This window comes from Bolinopsis microptera, chromosome 6 (genome assembly GCF_026151205.1).
Source record: "Bolinopsis microptera isolate Bmic1 chromosome 6, MBARI_Bmic_1.0, whole genome shotgun sequence".
In the NCBI taxonomy this organism is placed as follows: domain Eukaryota; kingdom Metazoa; phylum Ctenophora; class Tentaculata; order Lobata; family Bolinopsidae; genus Bolinopsis; species Bolinopsis microptera.
In genome coordinates this window covers 20,601,333-20,619,146 of record NC_087077.1, presented here as the reverse complement: position 1 = coordinate 20,619,146, position 17,814 = coordinate 20,601,333, and the positions used below count along the sequence as shown (strand labels likewise).

The window sequence follows — 17,814 nt, the reverse complement described above, 5'->3', positions numbered from 1 at the left end:
TGTTCTGTCGATTATTTGTCTTCAAAGGAAAAAACAATAACAACTTCAGGATATATTTCCATGCTGAAATTATCACCGAATTATCAAACTATCAAAAGTTACGTAACTTTGCTCTTAAATGTTAAAAACTATAAAATGGTTGACCATTGTTATCAGTTATTGGTCTGGCCCTTCACATTTCAGAAACCCTTACTGGATGGGGCCTAACTTTGAAAGTAAAAGAGTTAGAGATTTTCGGTTTTTTGCAACATGTTCGTCTTGTAAAAGTAACGTTTCCCCCCAGGGGGAACATTTAAAACAACGTAAATTTGGAGTTATCTACAAATCTCCAGAAAAGTGTCATTTTAGGCCGATCAAAAGTTTGCAACTTTAACTTTGCAGATTCCTGTACACTGTACTCTGATTGGCTGAATTGTGTCACGTGCTGGCTGCTTGAAGATTGGAATGCGCCACGCGTGCAAATCATGTTTAATGTCGCGCGCGAGGTCTAGCCGTCTGTTTAAATTAAACCACCTCTAGTACCACCACCAGCCAGTAACTTTTGCTGGGATAGCCATGTGTATACGCGTACTGCGTGACGGCGGTCGCGCGCTACTGCAAGCGAGAGGGCTCTGGTTAGAGCAAGTCTGGCCCGGCGCACGCTACTTCGTAGCATTTGCCATCGGGCCAATGTATAATATTTCGAGAAGAAAGCGGCGCGCGCTACTTCGAAGAAATTTAGACGAGTAACATCCGTCAATAAAATGGTAACACTGATTTACCACCGCGTGAAATTTTTCTTGTCTTAAATGCACAATATTTTAGAACAGTCTGCTCAACATGCAGCTTTCAGTTTTAAACAATAATAATACCAATTTTTCGATTTTAAAAGGGAATCTGAAAACTTTCAGCATCGTTTTAGCCAACGGCAACATAAAATTTCCTTGTACGAACATGAAACCGGAAACGACATTTTACATTTTATCTGGAATCTTATACACAAACAGCCTTATACGCAAATTCACGACAAATTTAATCAATAAATAATATTTTATCAACGTTGCTTTAACTGCATAGCTTTCTACGAAAAATACACTTTCAAAGCAAACAAGTAACCATCCTCCCCGTTAAACGATAAACATATCAAAATACAGTCTACTGCAGCTCCGATCATGTCTCCAATGAACTTTAATCTAGAAGATATAAAGTGATCAAGAAGTACCACAAATTAACATTCAAAGTGCTCGCTTCTTTATCTCTTCGTTGAATTTCTGGCCCCTGAGATTCATTAAATCATCGTAGAAAGGTCGACGAGTCACAAGGCAGTTCACATCTCTTTCTTGCGATTACCATGACAACCAGCAGCTTCTTTGGTAAACAGTACTGTTTCTTCAGAACGCTTCTTTAGTACTTTCTGACACAAAGTTCCCAAGTGTTGTTACTGGCGATGAACTGAGAAATACAGTTATAGTAGGATTGTGAACAGATTAACGAAACAGTAAATGTAATGCTAGTAAGCTAGTACGCCAAACATACTCGATCCAAAATTAAATTCAAATCGATAGTTCAGAAATGTTGATAAGTGTCCTCTTAATCTGTAGAATTCTGCTAGATAACCGACCTGGAAACAGCTAGAAGTGGATCCTTGAAGGGGAAGTTAAGTAGAAGAGGGTGGTTAGAGATGTCCACATTACCACTTCTACCCACCAGAGCCTCTCTCATTCGCTGTAAGGGGTCCCCTTCTTTGTGCAGACCTGGCAGCTGAGCACTCAACTCTCTGAGGCAAGTTTGTTAAATTCCTATTTTTATTAATACGTATTAATACACACTTATTTATTCAAGCGGAGTGAGTCGTGACGTCATTAATTCTGTAAATTTGTGCAAAAATATAAAAGTTAATTTCGACCGATAAGCTTTTTGAAAATGTCTGAGCATATTTTTAAAAACAATCGCCGCGCGCGCACGTGTTTTGCGCGTATTTAACATGTGTCACTTTTAAGGTGTGAAAAGGATTTAATACATACGTATTTTAGCTTACAATTAGACGTATTTAACAACCTTGCTCTGAGAGGGTTGGACTAACCTGTACTGATTTTGTAGAACGTTTGACCAGGATGTGAGAAGGGGGTTGGCTGCTAACAGAGCATTTACACTGGAGGGCGGGGGAGAGAATGTTGTTGTTCTCTTGTTCTTGTAACCGGTATTAGGGGAGGGGGAGCAGGCTGAGTTGAGATAAGGACTGCTAGCTGCACTCTCACATTGACTCCCAGTTCCAGGAGTAGTCACGTGACTGCCGCTGAGGGAGCCCGGCTTTAATGAATAATGATTTGGAAATCAGACGAAACAACAATATAATATGATAATCCTGTATCAGGTCGTTGCTAGGATAATGATTGAAATCCAATACATTTGAGGGGCGGCTGTTGATTACGTAATCAAAAGTTTCATTTTACCCTCAGGATTAATACCAATTCAACAGTTTTTAATTCAAATTCCACTCAATTTTTGTAGGTTTATAACCTACCAGGACGCGCGCCGAGTTGGACTCGATTGGAACAAATATTTTACGAGTATCACCCGTTAATTCAATTTCCACTCAATTTCACTCTGATAGTGATATTTAGGAACCGATCGGTCATTCGGCTGAATTCGGTTCTGGCCGGATATTTCTCTTCAATATCCGGTTCTAATTCCAGTCCGATTTAGAACGTGTTTGGAAATCAACCGAAAATTTCAAGAATAACTGCAATACTGACCAGCTAGCCAAGCCATCTTGCTAGTTGGTTAACTGGTTACCAGGGTTACCTGCTGTTTCCGGACGCTATGTTTTGTAGTTTCTCCCTCTTCCTCCATTTCGCTCTACGATTTTGAAACCAAACCTGAAATAATGGGAGTTGCAGAATTTCTCGCCAGTTTATATTAATAAAAACGAAACGTATTCATCCAATTCTAGGTTTCTATCTTGGCAACCCCACATAAAGACCATAGCAAACAAGCTCGACAAAAAGCTGCCTGGGTTTTCAGTGTCTTTCAGACCAGATATCCAGTCATAATGCTAAGTCGATGTAACCATGGTAACTAGTAGTGTTACAAGTCGATGGTTCGTAGTCTACTGGAATACTGTTGCCCGCTCTGGCACCCCTCCAAGATATGTTACATCCAGGAGCTTGAAAGCGTATAGAAAGCTTTCACCGCAAGGATTACTGGAATGCGTGATCTCCATTATTGGGACCGTCTTAAACGGCTATCTCTGATGTCTCTACAGCGTCGCAGGGAGCGGTTCATTTTACTTCATATGTAGAAGATTCTCCATCACCATACCAGCAACGACATTAACGTGCAGTTTGTCTCCAGGCTACGTTTTGGAAACCTAGCAGTCATTCCATCTGCATGCAAACACAGCTCAGCAGCAAATCAGTCACTGTATGATAATTCATTTGCAGTCGTAGGCCCAAAATTGTGGAATGCGATGCATTACCATTTGAATTGTATCGGCGACCGAGAGCATTTCAAATCGCAGCTCACCCAGTTCATGCTGTCTCTTCCGGATACACCGCCCATCAGGGGCTACACTCCTTAGAACTCAAACTCGCTGCTTTGCTGGAGGAATGACAGAGAGATCTCCTCTCTGTGGGTGGTCACACAGTGTGATGGCCCTGTTAAAGCTTAACGAATCTCAACATAGGTGACATAGGTAGGTAACATCAAGGTAGGTGACATAGGTAGGTAACATCAAGACAATGATTGCAGTACCCCGCCCCCGCTGTGTAGCTATTAGATTTAGTTATTATTCTCCAGCCTGGTATCTTTATGATTAGGTTTTTAAAACATCACCGTTTAAAACCATTAATGTTCAATCTATCAATATTTGTGCCATCACAAAAAGGAAGCAATATACACGCGTCTAATTACCTTATTTATTAGTTGCACCAAAACTCAACAGTCTATTTGCAGCAGTAGCAACTGCAGACACCACTAGTAATCATATCAATTTTGATTATTAATCTTCACTCTATTAACCGTGTATACACGGTATATACCGTTATACGTTATATACATATAACGTATAATGCTTCGCATCACTTTTGGAACAATTTTAAAAGGTTAATGATACTAAAGCCAAATATGGATTGCTTTCATTTATTTCTCTGCAAGTTTGTACAAGTAACTGCAAGTACATGAAGCTTAGACCAAACTGCATATTTACCACTTATTCTAGTGTGAGACAAGCTGTCTAATCAGATCTGTCTATATAAAAAATAACAATAGGTTACTTAATTGCAAAAGTTGGTAAACAATGCTACGGCGCCAACTTAAGAAAATTGTAAATTAATCATGATAATTAATCTAGTCGACTGAATATTGCAATTCGGGCGTGATAATGAAACAAAGAAAATATCTGTGCTCGTTTATCAAACGTATTATAAAATTACAACTAATTCGACTGAATTTAAAATCAAATAACACACAAAGAAACTTTGTCATCTTAATCTAGCCTGGCTAGAAACCTGAAACTCTGTCACGATCAAAATGCTGAGTTCCCGAATACAACGCATCAAGTTCCCGAATACAACGCATCAAGTTCCCGAATAAAACGCCTCAAGTTCCCGAATAAAACGCATCAAGTTCCCGAATACGACACATCAAGTTCCCGACTACAGCACATCAAGTTCCCGAATACAACACATCAAGTTCCCGAATACGACACATCAAGTTCCCGAATACAACGCATCAAGTTCCCGAATACAGCGCATCAAGTTCCCGAATACAGCGCATCAAGTTCCCGAATACAGCGCATCAAGTTCCCGAATACAGTGCATCAAGTTCCCGAATACAACACATCAAGTTCCCGAATAAAACGCATCAAGTTCCCGAATACGACACATCAAGTTCCCGAATACAGCGCATCAAGTTCCCGAATACAACGCATCAAGTTCCCGAATAAAACGCCTCAAGTTCCCGAATAAAACGCATCAAGTTCCCGAATACGACACAACAAGTTCCCGAATACAGCACATCAAGTTCCCGAATACGACACATCAAGTTCCCGAATACGACACATCAAGTTCCCGAATACAACGCATCAAGTTCACGAATACAGCGCATCAAGTTCCCGAATACAGCGCATCAAGTTCCCGAATACAGCGCATCAAGTTCCCGAATACAGTGCATCAAGTTCCCGAATACAACACATCAAGTTCCCGAATAAAACGCATCAAGTTCCCGAATATGACACATCAAGTTCCCGAATACAGCGCATCAAGTTCCCGAATACAGCGCATCAGCTAACATAACAAACACGTCACTGCTTTTATAAACCCAGGAACACGTCTCCCAACACATCTGAACTAGAACTGAATCACTCTTCTCGTCCATGGCCGTGACAGACTGAATGTCAGGCTGAAGTCTGTAATACTCACTCCCCACACTATCGCACCAGTACCTGCATTGTTCCACTATGGGACCATCACACAGTGCACACTGCTCTATCAACGTACTGAACATCTCTAGAGCGCTGCTGGCGAACTTGGCTGCTTCCATGGGGTTCTTAGGGCGGAACCCTACGTCTAGATCCTTAACCTGCACTGGACGGACTAAACTCGTCCCTACGGAGATAACTATTTTAGGCTGACAAGGCTCATCTGAATCAGATCTGTTGTAAAACTTTCTCATTTCCACCAGAGTGTCCAGAGTGGGGTTGTTTGACATGACACCTCCGTCTAGATACTTGTTTTCAAAAGGTGAGAAGTAAGTTGGGGCAGCACCTGAAGCTCTGGCAGCTTTCCAAGCGTACTCATTATCAGTTCCGTAGTTTGTGAACAAGTGCAGCTCACAAGGTCTTACATCACCTACTGTCGTGGTGATCACTATACGCGGGTAAAAGGAGTCTAACATCTTGGTCTCTGGTCCTACAATCTCTTTGGTGATGGCTTCTAAATTATCTGACTTGTAAGGTCTGGACCCTTCGAATACCCTGTTCTTCAAATCGAAGAGAACTCTCTGCATCCCCCTAATAGTGTTGTCCATGACAGCGTGTTTCTGAGCGAGGACAACAAGGGACCCAATGCTAGATCCTGACACCCAATCAAACAGGTCCACTATACTCGTCTGAGTGCACTTCTCTATCTCTAAGAGAATCTGAATAGCAACCAGCCCCTTCATCCCACCACCATCAATACAGAGAACAGCCGCGTCTTTAGCCCCCCAATTTGGACGTTTCCTCGGGTGATCACGTTCGTGAGGGGTCCTAACTTTACCCTCCCTGTCCCCCCTAGCCAGGAACAGATCATCATGACCCCCAACCTCAGTCAACAAACTCACATATTCCTCATTACAAGCCTGTTCAGCTGTCTGGTACGCTGTGTTACCTTTGTTATTCTTAGCTTCTAACGGAGCACCAAACACTACTAGTGTCTTGGGGAAGTCATGTTCAACATTCTGAGAGACACAAGTGTGCAGCGCAGTGTTCCCCTCTGAGTCGACCAGATCAACAGGGCACCCTGAGAGAAGCAGTGCCATGAGAAGCTGGAAGTTCTTGTTCTTAACAGCAGTGTGAAGTGCAGTGAGGCCAGTACAGTCCCTAGCATTAGCATCTACCCCGTACTTTACCAGTAACTCCACCATCTCCTTTGAAGCAGCCAGGTGGATAAGGGGCTCGTCGTTAGAATCAGTGTGAGCTAACCCGATATCCTTCATAAGAAGGTGGGTAGCACTTTCCACGCTGTCGTATTTAACAGCGTAGTGGACTGGCTGCTTCCCTTCACATGTCATATTGTACATGTCAGAGGCGTTCTCTAGCAGTACTTCAATACAAGTCAAACTGTTAGCTCTGCAAGCTAAATGTAGGGCTGTTTCTCCCTTCAAGTTCTTTAGATCTACCATTTCAGCGACAGATCGTGCCGGAGGAGGCAGAGAAACCTCCTCGCCCTCAAAGCCCACAGGATCAGGAGTAAGGTTCCTTGGTTCGTAAGTGAGCAGAGTCCTGAGTGCCACTCCGGCACCCTCGGCAGCTGCTACGTGTAGTGCCGTGTTCCCCGCTCTATCCTGAGCGAACCTGTCCACCCCAGCGTCCAGCAGGGTCTGTACTGGGGAGCAGGAGTTGGTGAGCACTGCTATGTGAAGTGTGGACCGGCCGTCCGACGTCCTGCTGCTCCGGGCGTACTCCTTCACTCCCCGCTTTATGTTTTGAAAGAAATCAGACATGACTACTGCTGAGTAAACACACGGAACAACACAGCACGGGTGGTCGTGTGGTGGGTGACTATTCATACAATATAAAGTATACAAACACACCGGCTAAACTGCTTACACATTCAAACCTGCCACAACTTCAATATTCCTCTGTTTTTTGGATTTTTCCTGCTTTTCAAACGAAACAAAGTGTCTGACGTGATTGGGTCGCAATTTTCCAAACTTGAAGCGGTGCAAAGCTATGTATTGATTGCTATTTAAATAAGCCAGAGAATCGCAACAAAAAGACTATGGCTTATACTAACTAAATACCAGAGTACAACAGTAGTTCCATGAGTAAACGTACTGGCGTGTTTAGTATCTCTGATACTTGAAATACGATGCGATCTAAAGCTTTTCAATGTGGAATCAGTGTTCGTAAATATCCACCTCTATTTCTAAGCTTATTTCTAAAGGCAACAAATATTTTGATTGTACAATGTATAATGTACAATGTACAATGTACAATGTACAATGTACAATTTACAATTTACAATGTTCAATGTACAATGTACAATGTACAATGTACTTAGCAAAATATTTAATGATACATGTGTTATTTTGTACTTAGCAGTATGTATACTGACACGTGTGAAAAATCTTTATTCTTTTTATTTTAGTAAATTTTATCAATATTAAATCTAAAGAGTAAAAATTAATTTGGTTAAATTAAAAAAGACCTAATATTGTGAAATTTCATTCTTTGTTAATATTGTTATTTTTGGATGGGGCAAGAAATCGCGTTATGATATATTGTTATTATCTTGACAGTTAATCTTGTAGCTTAAGATTTGTATTCCTTGTATTCCTTGTATTCCGTGTATTCCTTGTATTCCTTGTATTCCTTGTATTCCTTGTATTCCTTGTATTCCATGTATTCCTTGTATTCCTTGTATTCCTTGTATTCCTTGTATTCCTTGTATTCCTTGTATTCCTTGTATTCCGTGTATTCCTTGTATTCCTTGTATTCCTTGTATTCCTTGTATTCCTTGTATTCCTTGTATTCCTTGTATTCCTTGTATTCCTTGTATTCATTGTATTCCTTGTATTCCTTGTATTCCTTGTATTCCTTGTATTCCTTGTGATGTAGACATTGTAGACGTCATGTTTGGCAATATTAGGTAACAATTTTGTAATGCCACCTAAGCTGCATATTGGGCACTATCCGTCGCGGAGTCGAGTCCGCGGCGGAGCCGCCGGACTTCGAGCGGACTCCGAGCGGACTCCGGCGGAGCCGCCGGACTCCGAGCGGACTCCGGCGGTGCTCCGCCAAAATGTATTTACAGTGGACTCGAGTACATTTTGGCGGACTCCGAGCGGAGCCGAGCGGACTCCGAGCGAACTTTAAAGTCCGCCGCGGACTCCGAGCGGCTCCGCGGCGGCTCGGCGGAGTGTCCGCCGCGGACTAAGCCACTAGGCGGACTCCGGTCCGCCGCGGACTCCGGCGGAGTGCTTGGCGGACTCCGCCGGACCTCTCCGCCAGACTTGAATCCGGCGGAGTCCGGCGGAGGTTGGCGGAGTCCGCCAGCTCGGCGGACTCCGCTCGGAGTCCGCCGGACTCCAACAGAGTCCACTGACTTCCGACCTCCGTCTTCCGACCCTCGGCTAAATTTGTCACGTGACATACAACATAGCATTTTGCAATATTGTGGTCAGATGAAAAGGTCGCTAGTGATAAACCTTAACCATTACCCTCACAATGTCAATAGTGTACAACTCTAGTCCTAACTTTGACCCTATAATGTATAAACGTTGACCCTAACCCTCCACCAAACCGTCCGCAGCGAAATATCAATGTCATTGACTGGTCACGTGACCAAAACAATTTTTGTCATATTATCTCATATGGGGAAGCGTTTTTAGTTTTACCCTACACGTTGCATGTGGCGTCATTCGGCCGGATCCCAGCAAGCAAAAATACGTCGACCATCACAGGACGACGCCAGCCAGCACTCTCTACGCTCTTCGAGCTCCGATCGTCCTGTGACGAAGTAAGGACGAAGCCTGAGGTCCTCAGGTAACATCGACCACCGATTGAAAATTCAAAGATTTTTTGACATAAAGGTCAAATGTAAAACTAAAATCTTGATGCTGATTGATTGACGACGTCAATTTTTGAGCACAGCGCGAGCGCATGCGGAAAAGGACCGCGTAGCTAGTCAAGATGTTGATAAATATTTGGCTTGTGGCGCGATGTGTTGCTCTAACTATAGCCCTCTCGCTTGCAGTAGCGCGCGACCGCCGGAAATGACTTGTGGAACAAGCGCGCCCGCAGCGGCGCGAAAGCACCTGGTTAGCTAAATGAACGCGATGTGCCTTGCATTGTAGGATGAAATCCTACTAGCTGACGCCACTCGCAGCTGTGATGTTCGCTGTACGTCAGCGATCGAAATTTATACGCGTATCACCCGTTAAGATGTGCCACCCGACGCGCCACGCAATTTTTTTCGTTGCTCGTCGCACGTCGACGAACAACGAAAAAAATTTTGTGGCGCGTCGACAGTCGAGTGGCACATCTTAACGGGGGATACGCGTATAAATTTCGATCGCTGACGTACAGCGAGCAGCACAGCTGCGAATGGCGTCAGCTAGTAGGATTTCATCCTACAAGGCACATCGCGTTTACCTAGCTAACCAGGTCATTTCCGCCTCCGGCGGTCGCGCGCTATTGCAAGCGAGAGGGCTATAGTTAGAGCAACACATCGCGCCACAAGCCAAATATTTATCAACATCTTGACTAGCTACGCGGTCCTTTTCCGCAATATGCGCTCGCGCTGTGCTCAAAAATTGACGTCGTCAATCAATCAACATCAAGATTTTAGTTTTACATTTGACCTTTATGTCAAAAAATCTTTGAATTTTCAATCGGTGGTCGATGTTACCTGAGGACCTCAGGCTTCGTCCTTACTTCGTCACAGGACGATCGGAGCTCGAAGAGCGTAGAGAGTGCTGGCTGGCGTCGTCCTGTGATGGTCGACGTATTTTTGCTTGCTAAAAACGCTTCCCCATATGAGATAATATGACAAAAATTGTTTTGGTCACGTGACCAGTCAATGACATTGATATTTCGCTGCGGACGGTTTGGTGGAGGGTTAGGGTCAACGTTTATACATTATAGGGTCAAAGTTAGGACTAGAGTTGTACACTATTGACATTGTGAGGGTAATGGTTAAGGTTTATCACTAGCGACCTTTTCATCTGACCACAATATTGCAAAATGCTATGTTGTATGTCACGTGACAAATTTAGCCGAGGGTCGGAAGACGGAGGTCGGAAGTCAGTGGACTCTGTTGGAGTCCGGCGGACTCCGAGCGGAGTCCGCCGAGCTGGCGGACTCCGCCAAGCTCCGCCGGACTCCGCCGGATTCAAGTCTGGCGGAGAGGTCCGGCGGAGTCCGCCAAGCACTCCGCCGGAGTCCGCGGCGGACCGGAGTCCGCCTAGTGGCTTAGTCCGCGGCGGACACTCCGCCGAGCCGCCGCGGAGCCGCTCGGAGTCCGCGGCGGACTTTAAAGTCCGCTCGGAGTCCGCTCGGCTCCGCTCGGAGTCCGCCAAAATGTACTCGAGTCCACTGTAAATACATTTTGGCGGAGCACCGCCGGAGTCCGCTCGGAGTCCGGCGGCTCCGCCGGAGTCCGCTCGGAGTCCGCCCGGAGTCCGGCGGCTCCGCCGCGGACTCGACTCCGCGACGGATAGTGCCGCATTTTGTGTCAAAATACTATTTTCAATAATGAGATGATGGCGTCTGGAGATACAACAATTATAAAGTTATAATATCATCAGACGTTTCAGGTGACAAACTCTCACATCTTACATCTAGCGCCAGCTACTTACTCTTCCATGCTTCTAGCAAGAAAGCCTAGTATCAAGTAAATACCACACTGACCTGTACTCTAGCCTCAGTAAATACCACACTGACCTGTACTCTAGCCGCAGTAAATACCACTACTACTAACAATGTACAATGTACAATGTATAATGTATAATGTACAATGTATAATGTACAATGTACCTGTACTCTAGCCTCGGTGAGATCTATCCTCATCGCCAGCTCCTCCCTCATGTACATGTCCGGATAGTGCGTCTGCTGGAAAGCTCCTTCCAGAGCTTGTAGCTGACAGCTGGTGAAAGTAGTCCGGAACCTTCTCGACTTCCGTTTCTTCATCAACAGTGCGTCCTCTACCCCCATCATTCCTGAAGAGAGGGGTTCTAGTGGTGTTGCATTGGTGTTGTAATACTACTATATACCATGCTGCTCTTTATAACAAATATCTAGAACTCCTTATGTTATACAACTATAATATAATGCTGCTGCTGACTGCATAATATTCATGTGAGTTAGGCTTTAACTCCACGTTTGAATGTTACATTATATGATATGCAATATTGACAGTATTTAATCTTAAAGTGGCCAACAAATCAGAAACCTAATTCATACTTTAATAAAGTTTCCCCAGCTGTTTAACTTAGACCTAGCATAAGTTAGATATAGAGGAAGTGACCCAAATAAGGGAGCTAGCTGTATGTTACTAATCCTGTTACTGGTAAGTGGTTTAATATACGAATTAGATGGAGTTAAAGGGCTGAAATCTTCAATAAATACTATGGTTATTAATAAGAACTCAGAACGTTACTTATAGAGTTCTGTGGAACATTATTTATGATTTATAAAAGTGGTGGTTACTAATAAGAACTCAGAACGTTAGAGTTCTGTGGAACATTATTCATGATTTATAAAAATGGTGGTTACTAATAAGAACTCAGAACGTTAGAGTTCTGTGGAACATTATTTATGATTTATAAAAATGAGGTGGTTTATGTGTGATAGTTGGTTACAGTGATAGTTTCCATGGTAACACTTAGTGATAGTTTCTTAGAAGTAGTAGTTACCTGGTGATAATCCACAGAACATGTTCTTTGGCTCAGTGATTGCAGTGTTATCCGATACTAAAAATGTAAATAAGAGCGTTACGATGTGAATATATATAAGAATTAACAGATAAAATTAACAAATCATTAAACCATTTTCTATCATTTGAATTGTATGTTTGAGGAAGATCCAGTCGGAGTACAATATGACGTGGGCAGGCACGAACAAATAAATTTAGTCCCAAACAAATTCCTTTTTGACACTCAAATCTTAACGTTTTCTACGCAAATAAGTAAATTTCAAGGAAAACAGAACAGTTGATATGTGTGCATGTTTTCTCGGTAAATTAATAAGGTAATAACTAATATAAGATTACGCGTTGAGTGCCTATAAACGCGTAAAACAGCTATTACTAGTAGGGGTTAAGTAAAACAAGGGCTGAAATTAACAGAGCTCTGACTAAGCGACCTAATCTAATAAAGCGAACACGTTGAGTCAAGCTGTAGACAAGATGGAATAATTTTATTGTTATATAAATACGCTAATTGATTTAGAAAGCAACAATAATTACTTAATGCAGTATAAATCCTTGCAACACAATAAGCCACTTAGAGACAATGTTATTGTCAGGCATTAGGATTACTAGAAGGAACCCGTCTAACTCTATGAAGGTGCGATGACCGGGCTGGTTGTTGGTGATCTCCTTAACAGATCTACTCACCAGCCCTCTCCCCAGCACTTAACCAGCTGGGGAGAGGGCTGGTTGGGAACTACTCGGGGAGAGGGCTGGTTGGGAACTACTCGGGGAGAGGGCTGGTTGGAAACTACTCGGGGAGAGGGCTGGTTGGGAACTACTCGGGGAGAGGGCTGGTTGGGAACTACTCGGGGAGAGGGCTGGTTGGGAACTACTCGGGGAGAGGGCTGGTTGGGAACTACTCGGGGAGAGGGCTGGTGGGAACTACTCGGGGAGAGGGCTGGTTGGGAACTACTCGGGGAGAGGGCTGGTTGGGAACTACTCGGGGAGAGGGCTGGTTGGGAACTACTCGGGGAGAGGGCTGGTTGGGAACTACTCGGGGAGAGGGCTGGTTAGGAACTACTCGGGGAGAGGGCTGGTGGGAACTACTCGGGGAGAGGGCTGGTTGGGAACTACTCGGGGAGAGGGCTGGTTGGGAACTACTCGGGGAGAGGGCTGGTTAGGAACTACTCGGGGAGAGGGCTGGTTAGGAACTACTCGGGGAGAGGGCTGGTGGGAACTACTCGGGGAGAGGGCTGGTTGGGAACTACTCGGGGAGAGGGCTGGTTGGGAACTACTCGGGGAGAGGGCTGGTTAGGAACTACTCGGGGAGAGGGCTGGTTAGGAACTACTCGGGGAGAGGGCTGGTGGGAACTACTCGGGGAGAGGGCTGGTTGGGAACTACTCGGGGAGAGGGCTGGTTGGGAACTACTCGGGGAGAGGGCTGGTTGGGAACTACTCGGGGAGAGGGCTGGTTAGGAACTACTCGGGGAGAGGGCTGGTGGGAACTACTCGGGGAGAGGGCTGGTTGGGAACTACTCGGGGAGAGGGCTGGTTGGGAACTACTCGGGGAGAGGGCTGGTTGGGAACTACTCGGGGAGAGGGCTGGTTGGGAACTACTCGGGGAGAGGGCTGGTTGGGAACTACTCAGGGAGAGGGCTGGCTGGGAACTACTCGGGGAGAGGGCTGGTTGGGAACTACTCGGGGAGAGGGCTGGTTGGGAACTACTCGGGGAGAGGGCTGGTTGGGAATTACTCGGGGAGAGGGCTGGTTGGGAACTACTCGGGGAGAGGGCTGGTTGGGAACTACTCAGGGAGAGGGTTGGTTGGGAACTATTCGGGGAGAGGGCTGGTTGGGAACTACTCGGGGAGAGGGCTGGTTGGGAACTACTCGGGGTGAGGGTTGGTTGGGAACTACTCAGGGAGAGGGCTGGTTGGGAACTACTCGGGGAGAGGGCTGGTTGGGAACTACTCAGGGAGAGGGCTGGTTGGGAACTACTCTGGGAGAGGGCTGATTGGGAACTACTCAGGGAGAGGGCTGGTTGGGAACTACTCGGGAAGAGGGCTGGTTGGGAACTACTCGGGGAGAGGGCTGGTTGGGAACTACTCGGGGAGAGGGCTGGTTGGGAACTACTCGGGGAGAGGGCTGGTTGGGAACTACTCGGGGAGAGGGCTGATTGGGAACTACTCAGGGAGAGGGCTGGTTGGGAACTACTCGGGAAGAGGGTTGGTTGGGAACTACTCGGGGAGAGGGCTGGTTGGGAACTACTCAGGGAGACGGCTGGTTGGGAACTACTCGGGGAGAGGGCTGGTTGGGAACTACTCGGGGAGAGGGCTGGTTGGGAACTACTCGGGGAGAGGGCTGGTTGGGAACTACTCGGGGAGAGGGCTGGTTGGGAACTACTCGGGAAGAGGGCTGGTTGGGAACTACTCGGGGAGAGGGCTGGTTGGGAACTACTCGGGGAGAGGGCTGGTTGGGAACTACTCGGGGAGAGGGCTGGTTGGGAACTACTCGGGGAGAGGGCTGGTTGGGAACTACTCGGGGAGAGGGCTGGTTGGGAACTACTCGGGGAGAGGGCTGGTTGGGAACTACTCGGGGAGAGGGCTGGTTGGGAACTACTCGGGGAGAGGGCTGGTTGGGAACTACTCGGGGAGAGGGCTGGTTAGGAACTACTCGGGGAGAGGGCTGGTTGGGAACTACTCGGGGAGAGGGCTGGTTGGGAACTACTCGGGGAGAGGACTGGTTGGGAACTACTCGGGGAGAGGGCTGGTTGGGAACTACTCGGGGAGAGGGCTGGTTGGGGGCTACTCGGGGAGAGGGCTGGTTGGGAACTACTCGGGGAGAGGGCTGGTTGGGAACTACTCGGGGAGAGGGCTGGTTGGGAACTACTCGGGGAGAGGGCTGGTTGGGAACTACTCGGGGAGAGGGCTGGTTGGGAACTACTCTAGGAGAGGGCTGGTTGGGAACTACTCGGGGAGAGGGCTGGTTGGGAACTACTCGGGGAGAGGGCTGGTTGGGAACTACTCGGGGAGAGGGCTGGTTGGGAACTACTCGGGGAGAGGGCTGGTTGGGAACTACTCGGGGAGAGGGCTGGTTGGGAACTACTCGGGGAGAGGGCTGGTTGGGAACTACTCGGGGAGAGGGCTGGTTGGGAACTACTTGGGGAGAGGGCTGGTTGGGAACTACTCGGGGAGAGGGCTGGTTGGGAACTACTCGGGGAGAGGGCTGGTTGGGAACTACTCGGGGAGAGGGCTGGTTGGGAACTACTCGGGGAGAGGGCTGGTTAGGAACTACTCGGGGAGAGGGCTGGTTGGGAACTACTCGGGGAGAGGGCTGGTTGGGAACTACTCGGGGAGAGGACTGGTTGGGAACTACTCGGGGAGAGGGCTGGTTGGGAACTACTCGGGGAGAGGGCTGGTTGGGGGCTACTCGGGGAGAGGGCTGGTTGGGAACTACTCGGGGAGAGGGCTGGTTGGGAACTACTCGGGGAGAGGGCTGGTTGGGAACTACTCGGGGAGAGGGCTGGTTGGGAACTACTCGGGGAGAGGGCTGGTTGGGAACTACTCTAGGAGAGGGCTGGTTGGGAACTACTCGGGGAGAGGGCTGGTTGGGAACTACTCGGGGAGAGGGCTGGTTGGGAACTACTCGGGGAGAGGGCTGGTTGGGAACTACTCGGGGAGAGGGCTGGTTGGGAACTACTCGGGGAGAGGGCTGGTTGGGAACTACTCGGGGAGAGGGCTGGTTGGGAACTACTCGGGGAGAGGGCTGGTTGGGAACTACTTGGGGAGAGGGCTGGTTGGGAACTACTCGGGGAGAGGGCTGGTTGGGAACTACTCGGGGAGAGGGCTGGTTTGGAACTACTCGGGGAGAGGGCTTGTTGGGAACTACTCGGGGAGAGGGCTGGTTGAAGAACGAGCGCGCGGCGCTTATTCGATGAGATTAGATTCGATTTTATTGTGAAAATAAAAAGTAATAATTGTTGGATTAATACGGAAAAGTATCCGATCACGTACTATATAGCTTAACTTAGCACAATAACTTAACTAAGCATCTTACAAGGAGCAAGTTGGCAAAGTATTTTAACGTTACAGATTATAATTCAAACGATAAAATAATTACATAACTCCTTAACGACCAGTTTTACTCTCATTGAAGACTGCACTAAATTTTTACCTATTCATTTGTACATATTTATTTGTATCCTCAACAAAATGTCCTAAATGTTTGATGGTCGTGAGGTTAAACTGTATTTTGAAATTCAATCAACTAAACAGACAAAAAATATTAAAATTTTCACGACGGTCGAAATGTTCACAAAAGTAAATTTTCACAAAAGCGACTCGTGAAATTTCTGAATAACTCATAGTCATTGTACCTCATTGTTTGACTATTCCGGTTGAAACGTATTTGTTGACCGCTGCAAATCAATCAAGAAAGGTTGTGCGATAAGAAAATAAGCATGACAAATGCAGCTATACGCAATATAGCTCATGGTCTCCCACACCATATCAGCTAATTTAATTATTTGAATTGGCGCAGAGCTCTTCTGGTAATCCAATCAAGCAAACTGACCAATCAGAAGCCAGCAAACATACCACGTGACTCCACTCCTCCAATCAGGAAACGTACCGAAACAGCGCGTTGATATAATTTGTATTAGGGCTAATTTCACTGCGTTGATAAATCGCAGGGACCTGTAAAGTGAGCCCCAGCAGGGACCTGTAAAGTGAGCCCCAGCTGATAAACTGTAAGCTGTGCCACAAGTAACTCCGGGAGGAAATGAGCCGGGATCACGTGAGCTAACCCATATGTGATACTACACGGGTCACGGGACTGATACACACTGGTCACGTGGCCGATACTACAGAATCAGTCCCGAATAGTACAGATAAACGTTGTTGAGTGGATTAGATAAGTCTGAGTCAAATCAAATCTTATTACGGGCCAGCAATGAGCATGCTAATTGTGTTTTGTAACCTTTGTACGGGAAATGGAATGGGTCAGTAATATCATGCGTTACCATGGTTACTGAGTAATCTCATGCGCGTGCGCTCGGGGCTCGGGACTGTCAAACTGTTAATTGTGCACAGGAGTTAATGTAGGGGTGGACTTGTGAAAAGTAAAAACAGTTTCAAAAAATGCTTCACTTCATTTTGAAATTTCAAAAACTGTGAAATGAACTTTCCATTTTCAATAATATCGCATTCTAAAATTATTCTGTAGTTCAGAAATACCACAGCATCTCCAAATTCGTTATAAACTTACAGTAGAACCTCCAACTCCAAAGACAATTATAAAATATGTATAAAATAGGTAGAATGTAGGAGTGACGACCCACATACAGCTATGGCTGGAGAGTCTACGCCCAAAATCAAGATGGGATCAACACTGTGTGCTGTGCTATTTGTTTTCGCTGTTTGTTCTTGGAATGTTAGGGGCTTGGGTAGTCCAGACACTGCGGTTAATGATAAAACTCGGTCTGAACGACTTTTAAAGAGGGAGTTACTGGGTAATGACTGCAAAAGGTACGGTATGGACATTGTGGGACTACAAGAAACTAAGTGCATTAATCAGGTGGATATCATACTTCACAACAACTACAGACTGTTAATTTTTGATCAGAAAGAACAATGTCATGGGGGTATTGGATTTGTTATTAGCCCTAAACTGCAACCTTTCATCACAACTTTCAAACAGATCTCTGATAGAGTTGGGTATATTGATT

At 46.1% G+C, this 17,814-nt stretch overlaps 2 protein-coding genes across 2 annotated transcripts in view; both read right to left on the bottom strand.

Annotated features, from left to right (window-relative positions):
* Positions 1-1,363: 1,363 nt before the first annotated feature.
* LOC134817507 (paired mesoderm homeobox protein 2A-like) overlaps positions 1,364-17,814 on the bottom strand; it is a 73,338-nt gene continuing 56,887 nt past the window's right edge. The window contains exons 2-7 of the mRNA XM_063826649.1: positions 12,097-12,153; positions 11,219-11,400; positions 2,785-2,858; positions 2,063-2,275; positions 1,601-1,756; positions 1,364-1,431 (exon numbers count right to left, since the gene is read on the bottom strand). Coding sequence (XP_063682719.1) covers positions 1,371-1,431; positions 1,601-1,756; positions 2,063-2,275; positions 2,785-2,858; positions 11,219-11,400; positions 12,097-12,118 — 708 coding nt within the window. The 5' untranslated portion in view covers positions 12,119-12,153 and the 3' untranslated portion in view covers positions 1,364-1,370. The remainder of the gene's footprint in view (positions 1,432-1,600; positions 1,757-2,062; positions 2,276-2,784; positions 2,859-11,218; positions 11,401-12,096; positions 12,154-17,814) is intronic.
* Positions 3,923-7,245, bottom strand: LOC134816513 (85/88 kDa calcium-independent phospholipase A2-like). The gene has a single exon (XM_063825384.1). It carries the CDS (start codon positions 7,180-7,182, stop codon positions 5,239-5,241), a length of 1,944 nt encoding a protein of 647 aa, XP_063681454.1. The 5' UTR covers positions 7,183-7,245; the 3' UTR covers positions 3,923-5,238.